Source organism: Amblyomma americanum, chromosome 11 (assembly GCF_052857255.1).
Source record: "Amblyomma americanum isolate KBUSLIRL-KWMA chromosome 11, ASM5285725v1, whole genome shotgun sequence".
Lineage (NCBI taxonomy): Eukaryota > Metazoa > Arthropoda > Arachnida > Ixodida > Ixodidae > Amblyomma > Amblyomma americanum.
Window position 1 is genome coordinate 96,520,975 of NC_135507.1, and position 2,776 is coordinate 96,523,750.

At 47.4% G+C, this 2,776-nt stretch overlaps 1 protein-coding gene across 1 annotated transcript; it reads left to right on the forward strand.

Annotated features, from left to right (window-relative positions):
* The first annotated feature begins 792 nt into the window (after positions 1 to 792).
* LOC144109461 (uncharacterized) lies at positions 793 to 2,539 on the forward strand. The gene is made up of 4 exons (XM_077642270.1): positions 793 to 992; positions 1,226 to 1,428; positions 1,992 to 2,048; positions 2,138 to 2,539. Exons 1-4 carry the CDS (start codon positions 815 to 817, stop codon positions 2,537 to 2,539), a joined length of 840 nt encoding a protein of 279 aa, XP_077498396.1. The 5' UTR covers positions 793 to 814.
* The last annotated feature ends 237 nt before the right edge of the window (positions 2,540 to 2,776 follow it).

Sequence of the window (2,776 nt, forward strand, 5' to 3'; positions counted from 1 at the left end):
GGCCTTGATGAGAGAGGTAAGACGACTCACCTCCTCTCGCAGGGCCTGTAGCTCCCGGTCACGGGGGTCCACCTGTGTGGGCGGGGGGTTGAGGGCTTGCTGGTAGCTTTGAGCCTGTTGCCTGCTACTCTGTCTGCCCAGGAAAATTGTGGAGGTTGTTGGTCCTGGCGGCGACGAGATGATGAGCGAGACTTGCTAGAGCGACGAATGCTGGCGCGGTCAGCCTCTCGTTCCGGTGTGCGGGAGGTGTGCGATTGCGGCGAAGTGGGCGGTGAGCGCCGTCCCCTCGCTTGGCAACCATTAGTACCCGTCATGTGGGCGCCTCCTGTGTGCCTCTAGTCCTGTGTGCCTCTGTCTTGTGTTCGTCTTGGTCGCGCTACAGTTCTTTTGTTACAGTATGCACCATCTAGCACAACAAAAAGTTCCTCTAATCCACAGAGTATGCAGGCTGGGGTGCATGTCGGGGTGTCCTCTCGGGGGAGCGAGATACCGCATCTTGAACAATTGTGCATACGCTTAAAGGTGTATCCTGACGACGGACCGCGGACCTGTTTTGGCCCGCGGACTAGCGATCACGTGGGGTGTCGCTTCCGGTCTGCGAGGTCCGCGCATGGTCCGCGGGCCGGATCGCGCGAGAAATGCGAGAGCATTTTTTCTGGCGGCGGCCCACGGACTTTTTGGAGGGTTTACTGTCACTTCCTCTGGCAACAGCACAACGCTGGTCAATTTCTGAAGTCGTATCGCTATCGTCGTCATCCAAAGCTCACTGCAGCGCGCCGACGACTTGTTTTTCTGCCGTGTTGCTGCGATCAGCATGGCATCGTGGTCGGACGACGCCACATTTTACTTTTTGGCGTTGGTGCAGCAGTTTCCAACTTTGTGGGACAGCAGCCGTGATGACTTCTTGATGTGTCCCAAAAAAGAACATTTGTGGCACAGCATCTGCAAGCAGATGTCATCCGAGCATCCGGCACACGGACCGTACAGCGTGGGTAAGAATTTCTTTGGTACCTCTTTGTGTGCGGTTCGGCTTCTTTTGGTATAATAGTGCTACGTAGAGTGAAAAGAGCTCATGTTCTGTTTCGTGCCGTTTTCATATCCTATTCGATTTGCAATTTTGATGAAGTAAAATTGCACGGAACACGTTTCATCTACCGTATTTAATATGCCGTATTCATGTACAATTGTATGCAACGAGTGGTATTGTATTTCGTTTTCGTTACAGAGGGACTGAAAAATGTGTTCGCTAATAAGCGGCGGACGTACAGGAAGGAGAAGAAGAAGATAGACGAAAGAAAAAGTGGCCAAGCACGAGACGACAGCTATGTGGTTAAGTGGAAATTTTTCCGCTGTTTAAAATTCTTGGACGCTGTGCCACGCCCAGGACATCGCTATGCCACGGAAGCATTTGAAGAAGAGGCAGTAGTGGTAAGTATATTCCACAATATACCACCGACACTTGATTATGCACAAAAACGTGGTCAGATTCGTATGTGCTGCAGATGTCTTGCCATGACTTCACATCTTGTTTGTTATTGCAAAAAGGGTGCTCGAAATTTTTCCTGCAGCCTACCAGCTTTTTAGTCGTAAGAGCTGGAAATCATATTTAATTGCCACATTTGGTTACAACTGCTTTTTGTTAGCAGCTGTGTATTCACTACAAAGCAATAGCTCTAAACATCATGCATAAGGACATATTGTCAATGGCCCCAATATTGATGCATTCATTGCGAATTTGAGGAAAATGCGTTCATGATGTTCTTTACTCCTGTGTCTGATTTCATTTGTTTAACTTCATGCCCTGATGTGAAGAAGTTAATGCTTATTGTGTGATGTGGTGTAACTTTTAATGATGTAATTTTTTGTTCTCACTCCTGCTTGGAGGCATACGACTCTGCAACATTGTTAATAAATAAAAAAATAATATTAAGGGTCCTTCTTTGACATGAAACTGATACTTTTGTTTATTCAACATGTGTGCCACTAAACAGGTGCAAAAAGGGGAATCGGAGAAAAGAGGAGGCGAGTTTCACTCCGACTGCCATGAGGTTTGTCAATATACAAATAGTCTGTTGTCTAATTTTTGCATTCCCAGTTATTCGATAGGTAACCTTGATGCTATTTGTTTGTATTACAGCCTGAGGAATATCTTTTTGAAACATCCAGCCCTACGAGACGCGGTACGCCAGATGCAGCAGGCGCAGAAAATCACAGAGAACTTTCTCAATTGGAAACACCTGCAAGCAGTACAAGTGCACCTGTGCCCGAGAACAGTGGGCATAGCGCACTAACTCCACCTTCAAAGCGAATGAGGCATTGGAGGTCAAGTAGTACGGCCAATTCAATTCTCAATAAGAGACAAACAGCTCTGGAGACCCTGGTCAATGCTGTACAAAGGCCCCCTGCAGCTGATGATGCAGCTGCACATTTCGGTAACTACGCTGCTGCACTGATGAGGCGCATGAACCCTGCAAGGCAAATAAAATGCCAGAAAGAAATTGTGGACGTGATCGAAAAGCACCTTGATATGATTGAATAAAAAATGATCACATCCGGCTGGATGCTTTTTTGTTTAGCACACCCTGTGCGCAAAGTAGTTGACGACAGTCTTCTGTCACGGCACTGCACTTGTTCTTGACGTGACTGAGAAGCACCTTAACACGTTCATTGCATTTCACCAGTTGGTGACGTCCTTTATTAGTGCTGTGCGGCCTCTAATAATGTGTCTCAGGATGAAGCCATGGTACAGAGTTTATTGTGAGCTCCTCCTCATTAG